The 26,289-nt window shown below is 42.3% G+C and overlaps 1 protein-coding gene across 1 annotated transcript in view; it reads right to left on the bottom strand.

Annotated features, from left to right (window-relative positions):
- The window catches only part of auts2a (activator of transcription and developmental regulator AUTS2 a), a 289,935-nt gene that overhangs the window by 149,115 nt on the left and 114,531 nt on the right, over window positions 1-26,289 (bottom strand). The window contains 1 exon segment of the mRNA XM_034204116.1: window positions 13,756-13,857. Coding sequence (XP_034060007.1) covers window positions 13,756-13,857 — 102 coding nt within the window.

The following is a 26,289-nucleotide window of genomic DNA, read 5'->3' as shown; positions in this document are numbered from 1 at the left end:
CACATATAGGACTATCTCCCCTGGAAATGACAGACTAACAGACACAAGTGGAGGCGAGACGAGGCCAGCACTTGTGTGTCATAAAGACAACAGTGGAATGGACATCCTGTGGATTACTGAGGCCTGACATCTAGATTGCAGATGGATAAGTGCACGTTAAAACAATATCCCACAGACCAAAAAAATCATTTCTCATAGCTGTCTCTATTTACTGAAAGGCTGCTTGTCTCCCACTGGGGCAGAAACAAATGAAAATGTTATTTCTCTACTCATGAACTCCTACCTAGTCTGGGTTTTCACTGCTGGCAATTTCATTTCTCTTCCAAAATGTTACTTAAGCCCATGACTTTAGGGAAATAATGTCTCTGGAATAATCTTTTGCAACTGTAATTCCAGCGGCTCTCTCTCTGTCTTTCTTGGTATATATATGTGTCTTTTCTGTTCATCTATCTACACAATGTATTTATTTATTGTTGGAGCTGTTGCGTTGTGGTTTAAGGGAAATTGCACTGGCTTCTGAAATAGAAGTGATGTGACACCCAATGCCTCACAGTAATGCTGTCAGACGCAGATGCCTTGAATAAGACACAACACGCCCTTCTCCAGCACAGGAGAAAATAATAGCTTGCACAGTGTGTCGAGTGTAGTCTGAAAAACTTGATTCAAGACACATGCACACATATTATTTGCTAGTTGTTTTCATATTGTGTGCATGGCGTCACTCTGCTGTTCTCTGTACAACTCACCTGCTAATCATCACTTTAACAGTATGTTTCTCTTGTTCCCAATTTTCATTTTGGATAAAGCAAAACACAAAGGTGAAAGCAATTATTGCATAGTGTGCATGTGCACAAAATGCTTGGCGTATGTACGCCAGGCATTTTCACCACCAAAAAACGTGGCATAATTTGCAATATTAATATACACATGGCATAGAAACAGGAAGTTTAGCATTGTGCAGCCCAGAATGATGGTTATTACACAGAAAATGTGATTCCAGGTGACACCATTAAATATATAATTAGTACTGTATTGTTAGGAACATAAGGGAGGATGAACTTCAGCCTTTTAATATGGCGATTATCAATCTAGTCCCCCAAAATTGTCATGTGTTGTTTTTGCACATGTTTTTCATTCAAATATTGCACTGATATCACCATTTTATTCTTGATAACATATTGTTATCAACACATTACTGTAATGTACTGTTGTTTCCTATAATTGTTTTTTTCCCATTATTACAACTTGTTTTGTGAAAGCCATGGATACTACAGTGAATAATACACTATGAGAGCTAATGAGTAAATGCGGTCCAATTATCATAAAGTATTTAACTGCACACAGCTTGTGATTTATTTAAAGAATGGAAAACTCAGATTATGGGCTGCATTTTGAAAATAATATATATATATTTTGTATTGTAGCAAAGATCATAGGCATTGGGTTATAGTTTGTGGAGAGAAGCAGATCTGGGATTCTATAGGTATCTGATTCCATTTTAGTTTTATTCAGCTGCAGGCTTAGATTTTCGTCATTTTAGGGGAAAGGCCATTTGGCCTTTGGTGTCACACATTTTTTCAGGGCGGAAAGGCCACATGCCAGGGCACAAAGGCCATTTAGGGAAAAATTAGGATTTGGAGCTTAAAAATAAATAACTTCACTTTCTAATGACAAAAAACAAATCACTTTTTTAATATCAATAATCGTATCATCATATAGGCCTATGTCTCCTTAGTATTAACGTATCTAAAATGAAATACTTTACTTTGAATAATTAATGTTTGGTATGTTTTCCATCTACTACTACTCCCATTCACAAATCCGAAATTAAATCTAAAAATCAAAAATTCTATTAATATGTAACAAATATATTCCATTTCAGAGCAGAAGAAACAGCCTTCAAGGGTCAAACTCTGCACACACATCATTCAGCAGTGCACAGTGAAGTGTGTGTGTGTGCGTGCGTGTGTCTCTTTAATCAACTCCTCACAGTTCCTCATATCTGTTCAGAAACTGGACAAAAGTTAAACAAGTACAAACCACAGACTGTCTCTGTCATGACGAATACAGTCGCTGCTTTAATTCTGTCTTTAGGACGTTGTTGTGAGTGTGGACGGAGCAGCTACAACGTTAGTTTAGCCTGATCGATCCAATCTCCATTCACAAAACACGCATTTTAAAAGGTTTTTCGCATGCCGTCTTGTCTGCACACTTGTCAAAGCATTAAAGCATGGTTTTTACTAATCGTTATCAGTATTAATTTTTACTTCGGCATCATTTTGAAACGTGTATTACAATGAAATCACGGTAAAATAGGTTAATTTGGTAGTAGTTGGTTTCCACCACAGTATTTACATGGATATAAGCCCCGCCCCCGCTCCAGCGCGTCCTGTTTGAATGACAGGAGTAAACACAGCTGACAGCCGCGGTGAAACTCCAGCGGTTAGAGCAATGCGAGTATTCGCATCGCGTCCGTTGTGAACGCAGCATAATGCAGTTCAGAAACCACTGTTCTGACGCTTTTAAAGCAACTTTTAACAGTGTGACGGCCATGGCCGCCGTGAAAATCCCACCCTGTTCAGCTGTCAAGAACTGCAGGATCATCACATGCATGAGAGAAAAATGTATATTCAACTGCTGTGCTTTGGCCAATAGACATGACAGATCGGAAAGGGTTCATGAACCAGCAGGCAGAGATGTTCACAAGTCTTTTTTTGCAAGTCCAAGTCAAGTCTCAAGTCTTTGGTCACGAGTCCAAGTCAAGTCTCAAGTCTTTGTGGGGTGAGACTTGATCAAGTCTCAAGTCTTTGGTCACGAGTCCAAGTCAAGTCTCAAGTCTCTACAAAATAAAAGTCTCATGTCTCTTCTGGTTGTAATAAGCCTTCTATTGTCTGCTGCTATCCAGTCTGTTAAGAATACTGCACAGCTATATCTAAGAAATTCAAAGCATTTACTGTATTATTATCACTCCTATATCTATTAGCATACAGTATCAATACTGATTAGTTGTTTGTTATATGATCACTTTAAACAGGCTATTGCAATGCAATATGAGGAAAAACATCACAGTTTAGCTAAATGCAAACAACTTATAAGCAAAACACTTCAGAATCAGAAATCAGTATCACAAATACTTTATTAATCCCCCGCAGGGAAACTGTGTTAAAAGTACTTAAAAGTAAACATTTGTTCTTTGCAACTAAAAAACTATTGCTGCAATATTATCTGAAATATACTGAACTGGTGATATTAAAACATGACCTGTTCCAAAAGAGATATCTACCATTAACACCATTTACCAGCCAAATGCTGGTAAATCATGCAAGTGGCTGGTACTGTATGTTGCACGCACCAGCCAAAAATAACAATGGCAATCTATTGAGTGGCTGGTAACATTTCAACATTCACTAGGCTAGCCATTTGGCCAGTGGACAAAAATGTTAAAATGTGACCTCTGCAACCGTATTGTTTAATTACACTGGGTCTCTAATTAAATCTTTTAAGTCTACTATAAATAAACATATTCCTCTATCCTCTCACTCAAACCCAGTGTAATGGTAACCTGATAAACCTGTAACATTAACGTTACGTGGTCAACAATAAACCTGTAACCTGCCTATAAACCGACAGATGTATTTATGTATGTAACTATGTATTTTTCTACGTTTAACGTTAGCCAGTAGATGGTGGCAGCGGAACGTAATGATTAACGTTACCGACCTTTTTTATGTCATATCAAGAGTTGGATGTCAACGCCACTCAACGCAAACAAGTGTGACAAGCAAACATTCACTCATCTTTTCAAATATTCAGTTACAAAGCTAGTAGCAAGCTAAGTTAAGATTACATAGCTGATGCTGAGCTAAACATGTTTGCTAACCGTCCATATGCGTTAATGGGACTGACCTCTCCGGGTGAGTTTTCAAGTGCCTGATGAAATGTGACGTTGTTGCACCAGCATCCTTGATTTTAATATTGCAGACTTTGCAGTGTGCGCTCCTTTTGTTGGTGCCGCCGGCATTTTGTTCGAAGTTTTTATAGTTGAACCTAATTACAAGCGGTACAGCTGCAGGTGTGCCGCCGGTCGCCATGGTGTTACCATGATGTTAATGTTAATGTTAAAGGTGGGGTAGGTAACTTTGAGAAACCGGCTCGAGATACACTTGTTGTTATATTCCATGGAATGCTCTTAACATCCCGATAGCCGGCCCGGCTAAAGTAACTGGATGGCCTACCTGCCTGTCAGCCTTCCATCGGGGCACAAACTTATCTCGTGCCCTCATTGGTCATGTGCGCGTTCGTGTGTGTTGGAGGAGGGGCTCTGTGAGGAAGTGGCAGATTTTCTCCGGTTGTGTATTTTCAAATTCTAGCGATCTCGAGCCGGTTTCTCAAACTTACCTACCCCACCTTTAATACGCCAAAAATAGAAAACACAATGATTGTTCACGAGTCCCAACACACGAGTCCAAGTCGAGTCCGAAGTCTTTTGAGCAGGAGTCCAAGTCAAGTCTGAAGTCTCTGTGTGTGCGACTTAAGTGCGACTCGAGTCCGAGTCACAGACTCGAGTCCCCATCTCTGCCAGCAGGTCTTCCTGAGTAATCCCCAAACAGAATGTGCAGCCTCTTGTGCAACACAAACAAACTCAACAAGACTCGATACAACACAAACAAAACTCAACCCTCCCACACAGTTTCTAAACCCTGCAGCTAAACACTGTGGTTTAAACATAGGCACACCAGGGATTCACATATGCTCCTTGGAGAGGTTTGCATCAGCCCTTGGGTATTCTGATATGTGGCCTTAATGCTATGGGTTAACGAGTTAGAAAAGCCTCTCCAAGTCAGACATGGATTCAAGCAACAACACAAAAAGAGATCTGGGCGCAGATAGAGATATTTCCCTCATTTCTTTGTTTATAGTGGCTGCGATGAGCCACGAGAGAGGGTAAATATGATTTGTCGGCTCAGGAGAGGTAAGCGATATGTAGCAGTGAATGGCCAGTAATCATGTTTATGAGGGGGAGATGGCTCTGGCCTCCCGGTGTGTCTGATTGTGTTTTCTCTGGCTCCCAGCTTGGGCCCGAGTACACCCCTACCAGGCCATTGTGATTGAAGTATGCACTCTATCTCAGCTTCTCTTTGGGGGGTAAAAACGTACGTGTAATACCGTTTGTGTGCCTTTGCGTATTTGTGTTTATGTTTGTGTTGGACTGGGTGTATCCATAAAGAGAAATGTCTGTCGATGAAGACCTCCCATCACAAAAAAAAGAACCACTTCCCCTTTCTCCTTCATGCAGCCAGTTCCTACATTGCTCTCATTGCTATGGCAACCGGCGCTCTCTCCTTGGGCTGTGCATGCATCCAATCAGAGTGAGACCTTTGTAGAGATTCCTCCGGGCTCCACTTATTCAACTTACCCCACCGGAACAGCCTCCACGCTGAAAAAGCTGGAACAAAGAGCAGAGAGACTCCCTCACCAGAGCTTGGTATGACATCAAAAATTGGGGCTACAGGGTTGGGTTACAGGGAATGCGGAAGTAATGCGTAGCCAAGAGCTGCGGGACACACAGCAAAAGCAAAAACAGGGTGGCGGAGCATTGCCATGGCCAATTTCAGTGGGAATTATGTGGAATAGGATTTGTTATTGGAAGCCTCAGAGCCTGAATACTTGGCAAGTACTGCATGGCTCTGGCACTGGTTTAAGCTTGATAAGTCAAAATGGATTCCGGCTGAGCCTATTTATGTCATTCCTGAAAACATATGGATAGGATTCAGGCGCTCAATACTTTCAACCTTCAACAATGACATTCAACACCACTTCTCCAGTCCATTAATCTTCCATGAGAATAGATTTATCATCCGCAGCACTGAGGGATTGCATCGAGTCAGCATCAGCCAGAACAGTATTTACCACACCAACCTCACTCTGTATCAATTTCAACGATTAAAGGGCCTTATTTTACTGGGTGTACAGTAACATAAAAACAGGAAAGGTCGCAATGGTCCTCTGATACCTCATATTTTATTTTGTGTTTCATGCCTCTAGGTGTGTTAAATAATTATCAGAGATAAACTAGTGCCAAGTCTTCTTAACCTGGGGCCTGCTTAGAGGTCACTGCACACAATCACACTGTGCTTCTCTCATTCTAATTAGATTTCGGGAGAGTAGATGCAGCAGAGTCTGAGTTAAACACTTGTGAATGTGGGCAGGGAGGCATGCTTGCCCCGAGCACTTGTAGAGACAAGCCATCCAGCGGGACCTCTCACAGGCCCCTGACGGACATTCGGCTGTTTGGGTACTGGCAGGGCGATGGAGGCACAGGATAATTTTGCCCGACTGCCGTGTCACAAAGTGTCACAATCTGTCGCTGTCAACCCTACTTCAGGCAATGTGAGAAAAAATGGGAAAGAGAAATAAGAGAGAGGGAGACGAGACAAAAGGGAAGGTGATTTTGAGAGCCAGAGGTGATAATAAGCATGTCTGGTCACTTTCTGGGGTTACATTTAAAAGTCAAAAGCATATGCAATTCAAGTGATCTTGTGTCTGGATCATCTGGCAAATGGCTGTGTAGTGATTAACAGAACATAGCATAATAAACTAGAAGAATAAGCTGTAAAGATCTAATAGTGGACAGGATCACTTTAGCACACAGGACTAGAGAGATAGTTAGGTAGCCAGTGAGGAAAAAAGGTTCCAGGTGTTCTTTATGGATGAATAATAACATAGATGGCATGAATCAAAGAGCGAGTCATCCTGTCAAAATGTTGTGATAAGCTTGAGATTTTAGAGGTAAAACAGACTTACTTCCTTTAGTTGTCTATACCAGGGGTTCCCAACCCCCGGTCCGCGGACTGGTACCGGGCCGCGGAGGTGTTACTGCAGGGCCGCAAAATAGCTGTGAGTTTATCGTAATATTTGCAGAATTATAAATATATAAAAATATTTTATCATAATATTTTTTTTTTTTAAAAGTGTTTAATGTTCGCACCTATACCAGTCATATTATTTAATCCAGTAGCCTAGTTAATCTTTCACCAGATAACCGTTGAAAATGGCTTTTATGAATTCCGAGGGATTCGGCGGCTCAGCCTGGTCTCAGCCTCTCGTGCGCACGAGAAAGTTACCGGTGCGCCAAGTAGGAAGAGGAGCGCACAGGAGACAACTGTTTAATTGCAAACTGTTATGTTTATGTGGGGAAATGGCAGTGCATACATTATTTGAGATATATTTCAAACTCGGACTTCATTTTAAGGACATGTCGGCCAGGGGTGTAGAGCAATACGTTTATTTTATTAGCTTTTCTTTTTAATGACTGATTTTAAATGCCATTTTCTTAATGTCTTTCATTTTTTTGTAAAGCACTTTGAATTGCCTTGTGTTGAAAAGTGCTATATAAATAAACTTGCCTTGCCTTTGTTTAAGCACCGGATTGGCAAAACAGGAGAGTAAACCAGTCCTCCTTGATCTATGAATTCATGTCCGGGACTCTCACGGTATCTGCTGCCCGCAGCTGTTTGATAGAAGGAAAACCTCCTTCACTTCATGAAATGGCTGCAGCATCAGCAGGCAGCGGGACGTATACTCCGCCTCTGAGAAGTGCAGCACCAGCACGCCGAGAGCGGTGCCTTTTTACGCACCGCCTTCGCTGTGTTTACCTTCATCAGAACAGCGAGTGACTGCAGGCTACTGTGTTAACCACACACCTCTACACACATCGAACTGCCAGATTACTCCCCCTTTTATTCGTTTTATGAAGGAGATGTCCAGTCACCAAGGCGCATGGTGTGTGTATGTGCTCTGCTCAGCTCAGCTCTGTGTTTGTGTCTGTCCGACACCGGCATTTGTTTCCAAATGACCATGAACAGTAATTTACACACATCTGGCTAACTCCATAGGTAGCCTATATGCGGGTGTTCCCAAAATAAATTAGTTTAATCTTAATCTCGATGTAGTGCTAAATGCTGTCGGACGTGCACCGGAACCAACGTCACTATCATAATATCTTCTGAAAACAAATGGCTGGCTGGCTGGCGTGCACACACACACACACACACACACACACACACACACACACACACACACACACACACACACACACACACACACACACACACCACACACACACACACACACACCACACACACACACACACACACACACACACACACACACACACACACACACACCACACACACACACACACACACACACACACACACACACACACACACACACACACACACACACACACACACACACACACACACACACACACACACACCACACACACACACACACACACACACACACACACACACACACACACACACACACACACACACACACACACACACCACACACAACACACACACACACACACACACACACACACACACACACACACACACCACTTCATAATGCGCCTTCTCCTCGTTTTCCCATCACTGGATTATCCGTAAATCATACAAACAAAACCAAAACGTTGATTTATCTGTTTTCCCGTTTTGGTTTAAAAACTGAATAACGTCGGTTTTTTGGTTTTCCGAAAAACAAAAAAACAACACCGGTTATTTTTTAAACATTGTTAATATGTTTTGGATTGTTCTAGTATTTGTTCAGGCTGTTACATACAATTAGCCTCTGTTGCTACCTGCTGGTGAGTAAATATTAAAATCAGTTAAAATTGACAACCGGTCCGCGATTTTTTTTTAATGTATCTGCCGGTCCTTGGCACAATAAAGGTTGGGAACCCCTGGTCTATACTGTACCAGTCAATTTGATCTCTAAGGACTTCTTGAGCTGGCCTCTATATTGTTCCATGCATATGATGAAAAGCTGTCAAAATTGCCTTGAGCTATTACACTCACCAGCACTAACTTATTTTAAAATAAGGCTAACCCATATTATTTTTTCCCAAAAGCTTTGACTTGTTCCCTATATGGGGGGGATGAGTGGGTATGAGTAGGCTTTTCAGTGTTAGTTTATAAGTGTAGTTTTGTGGGTATAACCAATTTAGCAACAGGTGCCATTTTGTCCCTGATATTACTATCTGCACAACAAGTTAGAATCCCAAAAATATGTCTGCATTTCTATTATTTTTGGTCTTTCAATCTGCCCTGACTTATTTACATCACTGCTGAAAAACCCATTAAACAGTCAAAGTCAAGTAGTGCCTGTACTGCATGTGCTGCTCATTTCACACCACTGCTATGCACACACTGGAACCTCAGCAAAGAGTACGATCCCATGATAATGGGCTAATTATAGGTACAACATTCCTGCTTCCGTATCTAAATGTTTCTCTCTAATAGGAAACATTTCAAATTATTGAGAGGCAGAGAGAGAAAGAGAAGGATAATTGATGCAAGCAATTACAAGACCCGTGTCGGAGCAAATTGGCCAGCATATCTGGACATGTAGGGGGACTGCGACCTCATTTACATCAGAGTGTCAGGAAATAATTGGAGAATGTACTGAGAAGGTGGGATTACATAAGCAGTTCACTTGGACAGTGAGATTCCTTCCAGACAAGAAGCTTATGGAAAGACTGTACGCTCGAGTCAAGGACAAAACATTATGTGCAGTCTCGGTATGCTCCAGCAAACTTAATCATAACAGTAATTTTAACAACAACAAATATACTTTATGACATTAATCTGCTTCCAAAAGCTGTAATTTGAGTATTGGAAATGGTTTCACCACATGCACACAGGATTCTGAATAGGCTGTCCTGTTTTCAGTGGAAAGCCAGAAATAACTGAGTTCAGTTTTAGTTTTAGAGAGAATTTAGCTGTGTTTGGACTGAAACCGCTTCAAAAGCATGGGAAGACGATGTGCTTGACTTTTAACAATATCACTTCCAGATGTTTCATTACAAAACAACTTTCCAAGACCTCACCGCAAGAAAACCTTCTCGTGCGAGTGGAGCCAGGACACACATATGGATTTCAGGAAACCACAATTTCACATTTTCATTTCAGTTGGAAAAACCAGCATGAAAAACATTTCTGGAATAACACCAATCAAGTGTTATATGTATGTATTTATGTATGTATACATATAATATGTATACAAATGCTGTCCAAAAGCATAGACAGCATTGCATCTGTTTCAATTTGACAGTTAGAATTGACTAAGTAGCAGCTACAGCACAATATAACAGTTTTGGCTGTCGATAAAAATGGCACTGAAATATAGCGGTGCATTCATTATAGTCTGCCTCTTGTGCCTCTCATCAGGCTGGCTAACACTGACTGGCGGGCTCTGACGCAGTACTCCGGAGCTTCTCTCTAATGGACCCACCTCTCATCAAGAGCCTTGGGTGAAAAAAAAAGGAGTAACATGCTGTTTACTCGCAATCCCGGGCCAGTAATTGCCAATTTATTTGATAGGCAGCTGGGTAATGATGGCATTTCACCCCTTGCCGCAGAGACTAAACGGGAGAGATTCATCCCAAGCTCCCTGCCCTCCCTGATCCAACAGACTCCCTCTGCTCAGGACTGCTGCCTGCATGAATGTCTGCCACCCAGACTGAAGGGGTGGGGTGTGGTGGGGGATGTGGGGGGGCGGCTGCCATGTCGGCTTCAAACGAAACCCAAAAGGGAACCCAGCGCTTCAGAGAAAATGCGGCTAAGCCTGCCAATTTAGCTGGGGTTTGGGGTTGAGGCAAACACAGGCGAGCTGATGTGCCATTTGTAGGCCTTAATGAGCTGGCAGGACGGAGTGAGGAGGGAAGGCGAGCGGGAGAGCGGGAGAGAGGAGGCTGCCAGGCCTGACCTCCTCTGGCCTCCATCTCCCTGCCAGCCAGTGCCAGGTCGGCAAACTCGGTTCATCTGCTTCATCGGAGCGTGGTCGCTCCATGAGGGGAAGGGAGTGCTAGAGCAAATACTATTAGCGAACTGTTGGGTCTAATGAACAGTTCGGGTCAAAGCTCGCTCCAGTCTCACACCGCTCCCTGGTACTAACGACTGACTTAGATACTTTATCTTTGTGTTTGCACTGTATGGGAGCGCCTCTGTGCAGCTGAACCACAGGAGCAGTACAGTTGCTTTGTGCCGTGTTGCAATCACAATACTTTTAATATTTCAGTGGAACAAGCACATTGACCTACAAAGAAGATAACATAACATTTCAAAATCAACCAATGTTTTCTTTCATTATAATATAAAGGAATTTCAGTACTAAACAAAACTTTTTTACTTTCATCAATTTTCCTGTCGTCCTCCGCTACAAGAAGTCACGACTTGCATCTCTTGCAACGTGTGAAGTGGGTTTTTACAGCAGAGCTGGAAGGGACTTGTTTAGAAACCTGTGGAGACCGGAGATGAAGCCGCACACAGTCGGACCGTACAAGGTGACATGGGGGTCTAAAAGTCGTTCCTCGTGCTGCCCAGCTTTCAGCAGCTCTACTGAATACATGCTCCATCTCCTGCGGGCTTTCTTGACCAGACGCAGCAGGGGGAAACTAAGCGGCCATTCCCTTCTGTCCTCCAGATGTACGGAGAGGCTCAAAGCCAGTTCAGGTGGACATGATTATAAAGGGGCGACAGATGTTTCCTGAGAACAAGTTTCTGCTTGAGGAAACCTGACATTCTTAAAACAAATACCAGATTTATTTGGGAATTTAGGAAATGTTCCAATCAAATAAATCACAGTAACCCATGGGACTGTGGCTGTTAATTATATTCAATGTAGTGAATCATTTCACATACAATGTTCAAATTGAAATAAGATGAAGTGAAGCAACAGTGTTCCTGTGAGTAATAGTGGCAGACCATAACATGATGTAACCGTTTAGTGTGTAAGAGTGTATCAAAGCGATGTAATGTGAATGGCAGGAAATGTTTCGCCAGTGAGGATTAGTGAGATTGTGACTGTTGCAAATTAAAGCAAAAGATGATGTAATTGTAAACACTGAATAAAGATTTAAACTGAAGCAGAGGCCTCTAAAACATATTATAATATATGCAAAGTGATGAATACTTGCATGGCCCTTTAGGATAACACCACTTGAAATAAAAAAATGTTGTGCCAACTGTCTTAAGGTAAAGAAAAATGTTTGGAACTATAACATGGATTAACCTACAATTTTTTGCAAAAAATTAAAACATTTAGGAACAATTTGACAATTATCAAACTGTATTTCAGTGTTGCATAAGACCTATGTTGTTGTAATAGCATTTAGTTATTAGAGATCAGGACACAACAGATGACACATTGAATGCTTTTATCAATGTGTATGGCAGTCACATTAAAGCATCCATCCATAGGCTAAACGTCAAACCTCCATTGTTGAAGCAACATTTGTCATGGTATACTGCTGCAAAGTTGCCGCAGTGCAGTCTGACAGAAATCACGAGTATCATTTCAATTTCTGCTGTCAACATCAAATTACTTATTTCATTTCATGCCCAGTCAAGCATCGTAAAGCTACACGCAGAATCCGTTTTGCTTCAGTTGTTCGACCATGTCTTTCTCAAAGACTTGCGCGCCTCTTAACTGACAGCTTTAATTACGGCCAGATATCTGATTGCTTCACTGTAGATTCTCCACACAAATCAAAGAGAAGGGGCCATGAGTCCCTCGAGCCTGCACGCTTTACATCCTGAATATGTCACAGGGCCAGGGGACACGTAGCCGCCGCGCTCTTTCTTCTGTCAGCTAATGCTCGCCTCCAGCTCCTCCACAAGAAACGAGGACCTGGGTAAGTAGTGTATTTTTTGTTTCAGTCATATACTGTGTAGAGCCTCTGGGAGGGGGGGAGAGGGGAGAATATATATGTGTGTGTGTGTGTGTGTGTGTGTGTGTGTGTGTGTGTGTGTGTTGTGTGTGTGTGTGTGTGTGTGTGTGTGTGTGCATGATGCAAATAGTGTGCTCTTTACCTGAATGACTTCAACAGTGCATTGAAGACATTTAAGATGTATCTGCTGAGGCTGAATTGTATTGTTTCAACACCAAAATAAATCCTGACAAATAGATGATATCACATCCATAACTTACCTTTTGTCTGTGACATTCCGCAGGTGCAAGGCCACATACACATAATGATTCTTGGATAATGAAACTGTAGTAGGGTGTATAACATTTGCGCTGAAAGATCATGCACTGATTGACAATCCCAAGCTAATACTTTAAAGTATTACCAGTAACTGTTACATGTAATGATGAAGAGGTGGTTTGACGTGAAGTTGAATGTGTACAAGTTTCTTACATGACACTGTTGCTTGTTAATGTTGTGCAACAAGGGATTTAACTAATGAATACTCCAAGCAGATTACTTGCTAATAAATTGGGAGATAGATATTTACAATAATGCCATCTCTCTTTATTTCCTATGTAAATATACAACATGTTTACTTTTAACACATTGATTTTAACGCATGAAAAATCTAACATTTGTTTGGACACTAGAACTTTAACCATTACCTTTACTTTTCAGGCCAACTTGTTCTGCCCTAGAGATATTTTTTGTATGTTCAAATTCTTTGGGAGTTTGACCACTGCATGTAAATGTAAAATCAACTTTGGAGAGGTGATTTGGTAAACGTTTGGCACAGAATTGTTGTATTATTATGAAGTATGTTTCCTTTGTGTGGTATATATTTGAAATGTAAATCCTAACTATGTACACAAAATTACCAACTGGCAATGACCTCAGATATTTGATTTTGGCATTATTTCTAAGAAGATGACTCACTACAAACACAGGACCTCAGCTGCCACTGAAGCAGTACTTTTAAGTGTTAATGTACTCACATCTGTCAGCCTGTCTCTGGAGCTGCTCCTGATGGAAGGCTTGGACCTTCCGCTTACACTCTCGCTGTCGCTGCCCTTACAGTTGTTCTGCCCCGGTTTCAGCTGCCAAACATAACACACAATGACAGCAAGGGTTAACAACATGAAGCAAAAGTGGTTACACTGCAGTTTGGAGCTTAACATGTATAACGCTGGCGCAGGGATGGCGTCACACAGGAATCGCTCATGAATATGTGTGAACTGGCAGGAGCCGCCGTGCTGTCTCTGTAAATCTGTCATGTTTCTGAGCCTATTCAGCAGCCATCACTCCGCTTGCCAATGATAGACGCCATCTGATCTCGCAGTAGGAGACTCCTCTCAGCCCACGAAATAGAGAACAGGGACAAAGACCCCTCCAGAACCTTCAAATGGAGCCTCTATCCTTTCCAAGCAGACACCACATGCCGAGGCAGCAGGAGCTCAGCAAGTGTCATCCTCTAGACGCTCTGTTGGAAATGCTGCAAAATTACAAGAATAAAAAAGAGGAAGTGCCAATCCGCACAGCATCTGAGGCCCTTCAAAATCTGTAGAACAATAAAAGACTCTTGGGAGTGCGGAGCTGAGTGGAAGGAGGAGGTGGGGTCTGTACTTCGTGGCTAAGTCTGCGATTTATGTCGTCTGAAGCTCCCAGGCTGCTCCTTCCAGACCAGACAAACACTGCAGGTTTCATTTCAAAGCTCATAAAAAGATGGCTTTATGGGACAGTGTAGTGAACGGCTGCTCTGCCAACTAATCGGAAAAGCAGATCCTGGCACTGCACACACAAAGGACTTGGACTATAATATGATGGCATTCTCCTTTCCCCTCTACAGCTCTGGAGAGAAGTGACAGCGCTACAGTATGTTTTTTTTTTTTTACCTCTCATTCAGTATTCTCTTTTCAGGTATTGGCCATCATTTAGTGTGATGAAAGGGCTCAAGTTGTGGGAATACCAAAAGAACCCTTGAGTTGAGCGGGTAATTAAAATGAAAATGTTCCCTTTTCTGTATCCATTAGCGGTGTGAAAGGAATCCTATTCCTTGGGAGAATTGCATGATGGGTGGAAGGCGGGTGGATTCGCCAGAGTGTGAATGTGATAAGAGATTTGAGCACAGGGAATGCCTGATGGGCCTGTTTGTCTCTGCGTGTGCACATGTCTGAATATCTGTGTGTGCATCAGTGTGTGTCTATGTACGCACTGCTGAGACTAAAGCACACAAGGATCAAATGTGGCGCGTGCACACACACATGCACACCAATGCCCTGCGCTGTGATAGCACTAATTATCTCCAACACATTTTATTCCCACAAAAACCAGGGACACATTTCCTCTCTTTTTCTTGTAAATGCCAGTTTGTCTGAGGGGAGTTTACATATTTTTCGAGAGAAAAGGGGAATCAAATCTCATCCACCCTGGCCCGTGAACTGAAATGAAGAAAGAGCGAGGGAAGGTGTTTACTCCCCGGTCTGTGGCTCCTTCATCAAAACATGTTGACCTATAATATTTATTAACCAAGCTGTGTCCCTGCTGACAACACCGGGCAGCGCACACCAGCATTCTCATGCATTTATGAATGTGCTCACACACAAAAACACAGACCTTACTGAAAGCGGCTGCTGACTCCGGCATTACATGTATATATATAATATAAATATAAATATATATTATATATATCATATATATATATACATATATATATATAATATATATACATACATACATATACACGATCCAAACCCATATAGAGTAAGCTTATGAAGAATATAATAAGGCAAGTGTGGTAGAGATATGGAGATTTTATTAATCAACGTGGTATCAAACTGACTCTGTAGTAGTGAAACCGTATAATCACATCGTCTATATCCTGGCTTATCAGTGGGAAAGTACTCCATGAAATCAGAAATCTTGCACAAATTTAAATCTGTGTAATGTCTGAAGAACATGTCTAATAAAGACATTCCAATAAAGAGCGGCTCATCTTTCAGGGCTATTACATAGCTCGGGACCTGATTACACAGCTATTTGAAAATGTATCCCTCAGCTTGTTCCTTTTAATTTCCCCTTGAGCTCCCTTAAATTACTTTGGAGAATTGGGTTTTTTTTTCTTTTCTTCATCCGCTCTCACTTTCGGAGTTTCACATGATGGATTCATTTCATTTTTTATGGTGTGATTAATGGATGTCTTCAACAAATGGAGGGAATGCCGGTGGTCAGTGCCATCAAAAAGTGAAGTTGATATTTAACGACCTGCTGTCTGATAATAAATGTAAATGAGAAGCCCATGTGTGGGTGTAGAGAGGGGGGCAGTCTTTGTGACCTTTGCTTTAATACCGCTGGTCGGATCATTCCAACTTCTTAATGCATTCAAGTCATTGTACTGTGTACTGTGTTTTTATAGCCTTTAAAACTTAGATTCAGTTTCAGACACGTAATGAAACCCAATGCACTAGAGATCAAAGGCAGGGAGACGAGCCATTTGTGTGTGTGTGTGTGTGTGTGTGTGTGTGTGTGTGTGTGTGTGTGTGTGTGTGTGTGTGTGTGTATGTATGTGTGTGTGTGTGTAGATGCCCCAGATTGGCGTGTGCTACTGCAATAGCATATAGACATTAATTAAGACGCAGGTCGAGGCATACAGATGCATTTATTTAATGACCTAACTATCTGAGCAGCCTGGGTAAGAACTGGCCCTGCAGGAGGATAACAGACAGATGGTTTTAATATTCCAGAGGCTAATTTCACAACAATTAAAGACACAGCCAGACATTAGCGTCTAATGAAACATTTAAACTACTAGTAAGTGCATCTGCCATTAATTTCCACACAGTGAGGTCTTGTTTTCCTGCAATCTGTTCTGTGTTAAGGCATAACGTTTTTTTTCCCTGTCTCTCTTACCAGTCTGAATTCACTGAAGTAGAGCATCAACAACTGTTTTCAATCAGCAGTCAACATGAGGCTTTGCAAGAGAGCAGCCAAAACCTCAGCATGAAACAGTTCAGCCCGCAAGTATGAGACATAATTTAACGTTTCTTATAAATCATTCTTTGAAAAAAATATAAATACTTGATCTTAAGTTACTAGAAACTGTTCAATTACTGAACTGCCATACTTTATTTGAATAGTGCAGTGGTAACATCTGAACATCCCGAACAATTACAATGCATCCGTTATGTCTGAGTTTCCAGTGATACTCAAAACCGAGTTAAACAGAGTCATTACTAGTCAGCATTTCAATTTGAATGCAGAAGTACACTAAGCACCTAGATATATGTACTAGTTTTTGTACAAAAATGTCTATTTAAGTTTGACTTTTTGTGATAACACTAGACAAAACATTTGCCAAGTTCTTGTTAATGAAGTATACTTCTTATACTACTTTTATTGTAGAGTACACAAAATAAAAAAAGTTGGAAGTTGAAACGCAATATAATCTCAATTGTACCTCATACTGTATGAAATGTACGTTAACATGCTAATCCCAACAAAACCTAACACTATAAATCCATATTATCCAAAAGAAAACAGGCACCAAATAATAAACCTCGCTGTCAGACTTCCATTCCAGTAATGTGTCAGTAGGTTTTATTTCTTGAAAGGCCTTGACCAAAGCTAGGTTCCTCCTGTAAAACTGTATATTCACTATTACATTCTCCACTCTACTGATTTTTAATTAGTCCTCACATAAATGAGGAATAACAGTAGGACCTCTCTTTTCAACATGTCTTTAAAGGTCTGGCTGAAAGAAATAGATAATAAACAGCAACCTCACAGCAGCATTATTGAAACTGCCAAATGAAATACCAAAGGTGCTATTGAATGTCATAAACGCTATCTACCAAAGCTCAAGATGCCCCTCTTGATTATACAAGAAATGTCATTAAAGGAAAAAATCAATATGGAATATTTTCATTTCAGTTTCTATGGTGAATGGCAGCATAGAAGTAATTGTGTTATGCAGGCACTACAACACAACTCAGAATACACAATACAGTACGTCCCCAGATCAGAGAGCAGATACATTTTGAAATATCTAATTTCAATGGTTTTCCCCTGAAAAGTGTGCTGCAACAGCTATTACAACATTGTCTTGAACATGTGGAGTCAATTATTTTCTCACTTACTGAAAAGTGCTCACCGTTGCCATAGTGGAATTTTACAAGTGTATTGACCTATTCTCAAGGGCTGCACTACAGACGCGATGCAATCAAGCACAAAAGTAGGCCTGCTAACATTTCTAACCACAAAGGCCTTTTTAAACAGAGCCATACACAACCTGCCTGGCCCAGCACTCCCCCCCCCCCCCCCCCCCCCCACCCATCCCCATCCCTCAGAAATGGAAAAAAAGGGAAACGGAGAGAGAAGCAGGCTCAGTTTTCTGTACTGGCCTCAGTGGGATAGCCATCAGCTCCTGGTTTCCCTTAGTTACGCACAACAGCAGCTGCGGAGCTCAGCGGTAATAAAACCTGGAACAATTTAACGGCTTTTATTGTTCATCTGCGGCTTTCAGAACAGCTAACCTGTCCTCTCAGGATCTGACAGAGAGAATCCCACTAGGGCAGCAATGAAAGAGTATCTAATTTACCTAAAAGCGCTTATACATTTTTAATTTGCTTTAACAAGTAAATTAACAAGTCCCTCATTTGGGAAGTTTTATGGCTGCTTGCCACTGAGGGAGGACAATGAAAGTTTTATAGATAATCCACTACCTAGGCTGTGTTGCTGATAATAAATTGTCTATTTCCTGCGGCACTGTCAAATCCCCTTGGTTTCCACTGACTACACTTTGAATATCTCCTTTATGCTGCCTTCAGAGGTCTATATACCAAGGCTATTAAAGTGCTTGTGAGCTTCACGACTCAGCAGTTAAAATGAACAACTTGAAGAATTCCTGCAGACTTTATACAGGCGCTCTCGAATAGCCTTAGGAGACATGATTGCCAAACATTAGACCACATTAAACATCGCTAATTACGTCCATACCAGCCTCTACATCACATCAGCCTCACAGCAAGCCTGTAGAGTAAAACCCTGTGGGCTGGCCGACAGCAGCAGTTGGAAACTGCTGGGCCTGTTTAACTCGTAGTCGGCTTTATCTGAAGAGACGGTTATGTAAAAAGAGGGGCCGAGGGTTTTGTCAGGGACTGTGTGGGGGCGACAACAAACCTTACGTCATCTCTGACAGTGGCTGTGTTGGCGAGCCCACCAGTGTGGCCTGGCTCTGACCCTGTGCTCAGATATGAGGCCCAGCTGCTCTAACTGCCGCAGACAGGAGCCCCACATGGCCCTCTCATCACCCATAACCCCCTTTGCCACCCTCGCTCACAGCTTGTCACTGAGCATCAGCGCTTGGCTTCCATTGCCCCAGATTTGTTTACTGTTAGCTCTGTGTGGAAAAAAAGCCCACTGTACTGAAAATAACCCTTAATACCTCTTTTTATCCCTGTAGTTGTAGCATGGATGTCATGTGTACTTTCATCACTGTGACTAAATGACATATTACAAATACTTGTCATGTTTATCCCAAAGCCTACTGTTTGCCTGTGGATAAGATGTAACTTGCAGTCAGCCAGTAAAGCAGTTTTTATTAGTACCTAAGAATGTAACCATGGAGAAGCTCCATTTCTTTTCAATCCTCTAACATCATTGAGCGGCAGTGATCTCTGGCGACCTTGTCAGACATAATTTTTCTAGCAGGGGAGAGATCAGTGAGGCCGAATGCACTCACTCCGACCAATCTCAGCCACAGAGGAGGCTTTCCTTGCCTCTGTACTGGAATGTGAAGCCAGAGCAAAGATATAGAACCACTGAGGAATAGTCAGTGCAGCCGCAGGGTGAGAGCATCCTGAGAGGAGGAGGAGTGGGAAATGGAGGCTTGAGGGGAGGGGGACGAGAGGAGGGGGGTAACGTGGCTGAAAGCACTGTCTTGATCTCATCAGTCATCCTAAGGACTCCATTTCCTCCACCGCAGGCTGGAGGCTATAGAGCTTGTGGCTGCATTTATATATTGCCATAAATCTCTGATCTATGACGACATTACAGACAAATCAATATGCTTTTAACATCCATCCTCTGCCCCGTGTCGCAATCACCCTTCTTCCTTCTCACAAATGGTCATATAATGCTGTAGTGTGGTGGATTGAGTTATGGGGACAATTCCCAGATTTAATAATGAACTGGGCAGGTGGAGAAATATTGTGTGGTGGTGGGGGGGGAGAGAATATAAGAGCAGCGGGAGACCTCTACTCTCTCAGATCATATCTGAACATCTTGTTATAGTAGCCCCGCGTGGCAGTAAAATAACCTTCCTGCCCACTTTACGCACCTCCAATTTCCAGCACTCTAACATTCCCCATGTACAGCAGACAGGCAGGCCAAGAGGATACTATTACTATACTGTCCCAGAATGCATTGGGGGACAGGGGGAGGAGGGTGCTGGGACTTTGCGGAGGTCAAAAAGATCCCTCTAGCTGCCCGGTTGAGCGCTCATCACCACATAACTGCTCATCAAAGAAATTTGCATGCAATTAATTACATGATTCCCCGGCTCTTCAATCTGTGCTACTGAGTCGTTACTTCAATATTGGCTTTCAGGGACCCATCCAACTAAAGCCACAGTCAGTGTGCCAAATCACAGCTCCCCGAGCTGGGCAGCCTCAATAAAGAGAGGCATGGAAAAAAAGACAGCTGAGAAAGAGCCCTCTCCTATCGGCTTGCAGGGGCTATCATTTCTCTTTTTTATTGCCATTTATTTTCCTCCAGGAATTCACTGCCAGTATATTGGCAGGCCTTCCAGTAGATGGAGGCAATGAAATTTAGCGCAGACACTTAACACTGGGTCAAGCTTTGTGTGTGGCTCATGTGTGGTGGTAATATGATAGACAAACACTTCTTGTTTAGGGAAAGTGGGCTTTTTTATGTAACAGGAATATCAGCAGAGTGCTCGGTATGACACGCATGGCTGCAGAATATAAAAATGTGCATAACCAGTGCCTTTCAGGAAAGAGGAGACGATAAATACATTTGTTAAATGGCAGAGCAATGTAGCCCTGGCTATTTAAGAAAGACGACCTAAATAAGTCAAAGCAATGCTGAACCCTGAGGCATTAAAGAACTACTGGATTAAAAGTGATCAACAAAGCTAGAAAGCGTATAAACCAGTGTTTCTCAAACATTTCATACCAAGGACCACTTAACCAATAAAAACACTCGCGGACCACCTAACTCCACAAATATCCCAAAACACATCGTTTTTCTAGAACAGATTACAAATCACCTGAAAATGGTACAAACAAGTGGCAACATAGACGAAGGTGTTGCGCTGGGCTATATCATGCAATCGAAAGTGAAACTTAAGCTCTCTCCATTGCGGAGATATTCCCGCGAGAGTGCGGACAAATTAAATGTATTTATATAAATTGTAAAATGTTACCAATATACTCACGGACCACTAGGGGGCGCTCACACTTTGAGAAGCACTGATATAAATGCACTGGTATAAACTAATTGATTAATTAAGAGACATACCGCTCAAAACCTTAAGAGAGAAGGCCACTAGATAAACATGTAATTTACCCCCACTCTGAAACAAAACACACAAGAACTACAGCAATACAGTTTACACATATTAGTGCAAATTATATCAAATCAGACAATGCAACAGTAAAGTATTCATAGTAGTTAGTTTTCCCTGAAAGGTTATATCTACAAGCAGTCTTTGATCAGCTGATGAATATCTGTAGTGAGTAATCATCCAATTAGAGTTTTAATAACCCAGTGGGCGTTAAAGTGAAGGTCAAAGGTTCAGGCTGATCCCTGGTCAGCAGGTGGATATTGCAATCTAGTTAACTGCCTATCATGCACTTTGCTATGGCTTCCGTGCTGGTGTAAACCAACAAGTATGATTGCATCTCACCTTACCTGCTATTCAGAGGATTAGAGGGGGCTGTAAAATCTGATGGCAGGATATACATTTCCTATTTGGCTGACCCAGTGTGTCCACCTCGTGCCCGTGCTGTTATCGCTAATCCCCGCTGTAAACGTCCTCATTTAGCCACCTTCCTGAAATTCACATCTGCCATTATCAAGTCATAAAAACAAGACAGGGCAGTATGCTCCCACCATATTAATAACAGCCTGAGTTTGCCTGCTTCGTGACGACTATGCTGGAAAACATCTGCTCTGGCTGCTGTAACAGGCTGGTAATGGGACACAGCGAAGAGCCAAGGGCAACACAAATACAGCCAAACAGCATGATTGTAATTGAAATAATCAGGACTTCAGAGACAGGAAGTAACTCACATGTAAACGTACTCTGCTTTTTTGATGCAAGATGGTACATAAAGCCATTATGATTACTGGATATTGTCCATTAACATAATACCACATTGAAAGTGTACTTGACTCCCTTTCATCTGACTGGCCATAAAGATGCAGCTGCCCATAATGGGCCGGTAGGCAACAGACTGGCTGAGGATCTCTCAGAGAACACGCTCTGCATTGTTTCATTGCTGCCTCCCTTCATGTGCCGTTGAAAGCATCGCCATTATGAGTCAGCCACATCCAAATACAACTGGCAATAGATTCATTTTCTATAGTATATGTCTTATTCTAAGATTGTAAGAATATTTGTAATATTCTAACACCACCCCAGTATACGCTTACAACTAAGCCTTATGCAATCTGTGAGGTTTAAGTGACTTTTACAGCTAGTGTTAGCCGCTTTCATTGAAGAAGATTGGGCACGGGACAAAGTGCATTTCGTTTTCCATAGTTACTTCAAATGTGCATTTCAGCTACCGGGGATAGTAACAAATAACTAACATTGATACTTTAATAACTTTACTCAGTTAAAATAAGGCTATACTCTTTCTTTATTCAAAATAATTTAGTAATCATTTTCCCGTACCCATAGGCACAATAGCATAGTAAAAGTGAGACTTCAATACAAAACATCTAAATGGAGATATTCATTATTCTACAGCCATTAGATCATGACTTTGGGTTTCCAATTGAATCTGCAAGAATTCTACCATCAAAGTTTAGATTTATTCTGTATGTATACTCACCCTAAAAAGTAGATTACACAAAGTGGAGTTGTTATGTGGAAAATTGCAACAAAAAAAAGAAAATATTAGAAGTTGATTTAGAAATGTTATAATAAAGACTATGTCACAATTGCTGTGATGTTGTTGAGTCTTTGTTTACATATAGAAGCATGCACTTTCAGTATTAGTTTAATAAACTACAAGATGGAACATTCTCTTATATCTCTAAACTTTTAATAACTTCAACCATGCAACATAAACACGTATGTTATCCAATGGCAGAGCTTTACTGTGGAAATAATGGAAGACAAATCTGTTCCAGCATTATGAGTTAAGCCTACACAGCACTGAGAATAGCTGCCAGGCCAGACCTGACAGCACCCAGCAATGACTCTGCTGCTTGTAGAAATAGCTTCCCAACATGTGTGTGAGGCATGTTACAACACACGGGGGACCTGTTACATTTCAGCCTAGTTTCACATCACTTGACTTAAAGAGAGACTATTTAGGGGTTTGAGAGCTCTTATTTATGTTAAGAATTAAAGTGAGATCCAAATCTTGTCAGTTTCCCCTCCTCTGGAGCAGTGTTTTCAGCAGCTATCAGCGATCTTGGCAGGACAAAAGAATGACTCCATGACCCTCTTTGCAAGCCATGCCCTTACTCTGTTTGTGTTTTGGTCTGGGCTTCCTCTAGCGACTAATGGACTTCCTTAAACTCATAAATCACACTTGTACACCCCCTTTGATTTTTCCTTCCTTTTTTCACCCTCTTTTCTTCCAAAATGTTTTGTTAAGGGCACCACATATTTGTTCGTGTGAAGCTATTTTCTGTCACAAGAAGCAGCCAGACAATGGCCCTCTTCCGCCTGTTCTTGGAAAGGCACTTTTACAGGCGCTGAGGGCCACAAATGTCCACCACAGGAAGGCAATTACAGTATGAGAGTAAAATGACTTCCTTACTGTTATCAATCCACTCTCTGAACCCAGGGAATGGTAAAAAGCCACCATGAAATAGGGCACAGTTAGAGTTTTCTCCTGGGTAACAGCCAAGGCTACTAACCTTGCTATTAAAGCCCCCGACAAGCTTTGTCAATGCAATCTGCTGAATGCCTTGAGTGACACGCGATCGATATTCTCCACTCTCCCGGGTCATCAACAGTGACAGAGGCCTAAGTAATAATACAGCTCTAGCTGCCTCTCTAACTTAAAAGCTTCCACTGCCACAATATTTCTTCTTCTTTTTTGTCTCAGGGCTGGAAGCTACATTTTCGGCACTGATCGAAAGAGGAAGATATGGAAGGTGGGAGGGAACATGGGTGGTTGAGCAATTGCTATGTGTCTGGATTGATGCTGGCAAGGGTAGTGAGTGTGGCCGGCTGCGGGAGGGGGGGGGGCTCTGATAAATCGAAAATGACTGGCTGCCGAGTTGTAATCTGCCAGCGTCGAGCCCCCTGTAGCAACAAGCCAAATGAAAAAGCACGCTGACAGGCCGGAGAGATGGAGGGCCTGCGGTAGATTGCGGGGAGGAGATGGCACAAGGGAAACTGAGAGAAGGAGGAGGGAGTGCATAAAGGGGGAGGTAAAACAGGCAGAGCAGCGAGGAATTGTGAGGGAGACGTTAACGTTTATTCCAGTGCACCGAGGTGTCCGGACGCAGTGAGAGAAAAGTAGCGGTTGGTTACAGGTAGGAAAATAAAGCTTGTGTACCACAACACAAACACAAACCTATCACCAGCCTGAAAACACAACAGTCCTATTACAATAACTAATGGGTCTAATGTCCAACACACACAGTTTGGGACAGGCACAGGAGAGTGATCCGGGCAGTGGGGTGTACACAGAGGTGCTCGTAAAGTCTAGGGGTAAATAACCACACACCACAACACACACACATCATCACACACCCACACACACACACACCCACACACACACACACGTACACATCACACACACACACACTACACACACCCACACACACACACACACCCACATCACACTACACACACACACACACAGGGAACTACACACACACAACTACACACACACACCACCACACACACACCACAATCCCACACACACACACAACCAACCATCAACACACAACCACAAACACACACACGGACACACACACCACACAGCACAACCACACCAACACACACACCACACACTACGACACACACACACACATACCACACACACACACACACACACAACAACACACCCAACACACACACACACACACAACACACACACCACCACAACCACAACTACACACCACACACACACACACACACACACACACACTACAGTATGACGAAGCCGGTTCAACCTAACCTGGATATGTTTTGAGTTACCCGGTTTACCTAATCCAAAACAAACCCGCTCTCGCTAAGCGGTCCTACGACGTGGGTTATCAACTCGTTAACTCAAGCCAGTTTTGCCCTATCTAGTTAGGTGTGCGTTCACATAAAAGGGCCGGGGTTAGCAACATTGACCAATCGCAAACATGGAGAAGCGCACTGACAGCGCAGCGTCATACTTCCTGAATGAAAAGTGAACTATAATATTAGACAAATATGAAGACGTTAAACTTTAAACATAACTTAAACACTTTATCCAGGATAAAAGCCACATAGTTGCACCTGCAAGGTGAATACAGCTGATAAAAGAAAAAGTGTTAGAATGCGTACATTAACAGGTTTATGATATCACTGCCCCGTCTGACTTTAATTGCATTTGTCTCGAGTGTTTCGTCAACTTAATGTGTTGCTTAAAATAATACTTATGCATACAGTATGTGACACTGTGAGTGTTGCAAGGCCAGATACGGCTCGGCTGACTCAGATAAGGAAATATATGATACATTATGATGTGATGCTAGCCGTTCAGCATAAGTTACCATGGAGATATAGCCCGCTAAGAAGTGAACCAGCGTAGGACCGGAAACCCACAGTTTTCCCTGAAGTTAGCTCGCCAAGTGAAAATCCGGCTTCTTAGTACAGGCCTCAGGTGAATCAAGCTTCAACATAAAAATCCAAAGCAAGAGCTCCACCTACTGCAAGTCTTCCACCTACTGCAAGTCTTCCTCTGTGCCTCTTCCTATGTTGTTCAGACAGCCAGTGGAGCAATGGGAAAACACCCGCAGAGGATGGCTGTCCATGTACAGCGTGAGGCTCATTTCTACACATTCCATTAAATTCCAAACCTCTCCTAACCTTTCTCATTCTACATTAGTGTCAGACTGTGGAAAAGCCAATCCAGATAAGGCTGATAAGGCTAATAAGGCTGCTGCAGCCCGGCCTTGTCTGGGCGCCCGATACAATGTCAGCTGCAATGAGAGCTACAAGCTAAGCTTGCTCTCCCCTCCCAAGCATTAAGCTTGTAAACCTGATGCCTGTTAAGCAGGGTCTTGCAGGAGCCGGGCTGGAGAGAAGGATTCAGTCTGCCTCACTGTCCCTCTGCCTAACAGGACTG

Source organism: Gymnodraco acuticeps, unplaced genomic scaffold (assembly GCF_902827175.1).
Source record: "Gymnodraco acuticeps unplaced genomic scaffold, fGymAcu1.1, whole genome shotgun sequence".
In the NCBI taxonomy this organism is placed as follows: Eukaryota; Metazoa; Chordata; class Actinopteri; order Perciformes; family Bathydraconidae; genus Gymnodraco; species Gymnodraco acuticeps.
Note: the sequence above shows the minus strand (reverse complement) of the source record. Positions and strands in the feature narration are given on the sequence as shown.